Below are 328 nucleotides of genomic sequence, written 5' to 3'. Positions count from 1 at the left end.
GCGAAAAATCCCCCCCCCCCCCTTTCCAGCCTGATCGTCATCCTGCGTCTCATCCGTCTGGTCCGAATCACACGAATCATCTGGCAGCGCGAGGACCTCAAGATGGGCGCGCGTCAGTTCGTGTCCCAGAACAAGAGGCGGTACCAACAGAATGGCTTTGACCTCGACCTCACTTACGTCATGCCAAGGGTCATCGCCATGTCCTTCCCGTCCAGCGGCAGGATGTCGATGTACAGGAATGATATTAAGGTGGGGAGGTGGTGTCTCGTTTGGGGGTTTGGTGCTTCGTTTGATTTGGTGCCTCGTCTGTTTCTTGTGCTTTGGTGCC

The 328-nt window shown here is 56.1% G+C and overlaps 1 protein-coding gene across 1 annotated transcript in view; it reads left to right on the top strand.

Annotated features, from left to right (window-relative positions):
* The window catches only part of LOC119590844 (phosphatidylinositol 3,4,5-trisphosphate 3-phosphatase TPTE2-like), a gene marked incomplete at its 5' end in the record, with an annotated part of 9,758 nt that overhangs the window by 3,536 nt on the left and 5,894 nt on the right, over positions 1 to 328 (top strand). Inside the window, 1 exon segment of the mRNA XM_037939601.1 lies at positions 30 to 249. Coding sequence (XP_037795529.1) covers positions 30 to 249 — 220 coding nt within the window.

This window comes from Penaeus monodon, chromosome 27 (genome assembly GCF_015228065.2).
Source record: "Penaeus monodon isolate SGIC_2016 chromosome 27, NSTDA_Pmon_1, whole genome shotgun sequence".
Lineage (NCBI taxonomy): Eukaryota > Metazoa > Arthropoda > Malacostraca > Decapoda > Penaeidae > Penaeus > Penaeus monodon.
Note: the sequence above shows the minus strand (reverse complement) of the source record. Positions and strands in the feature narration are given on the sequence as shown.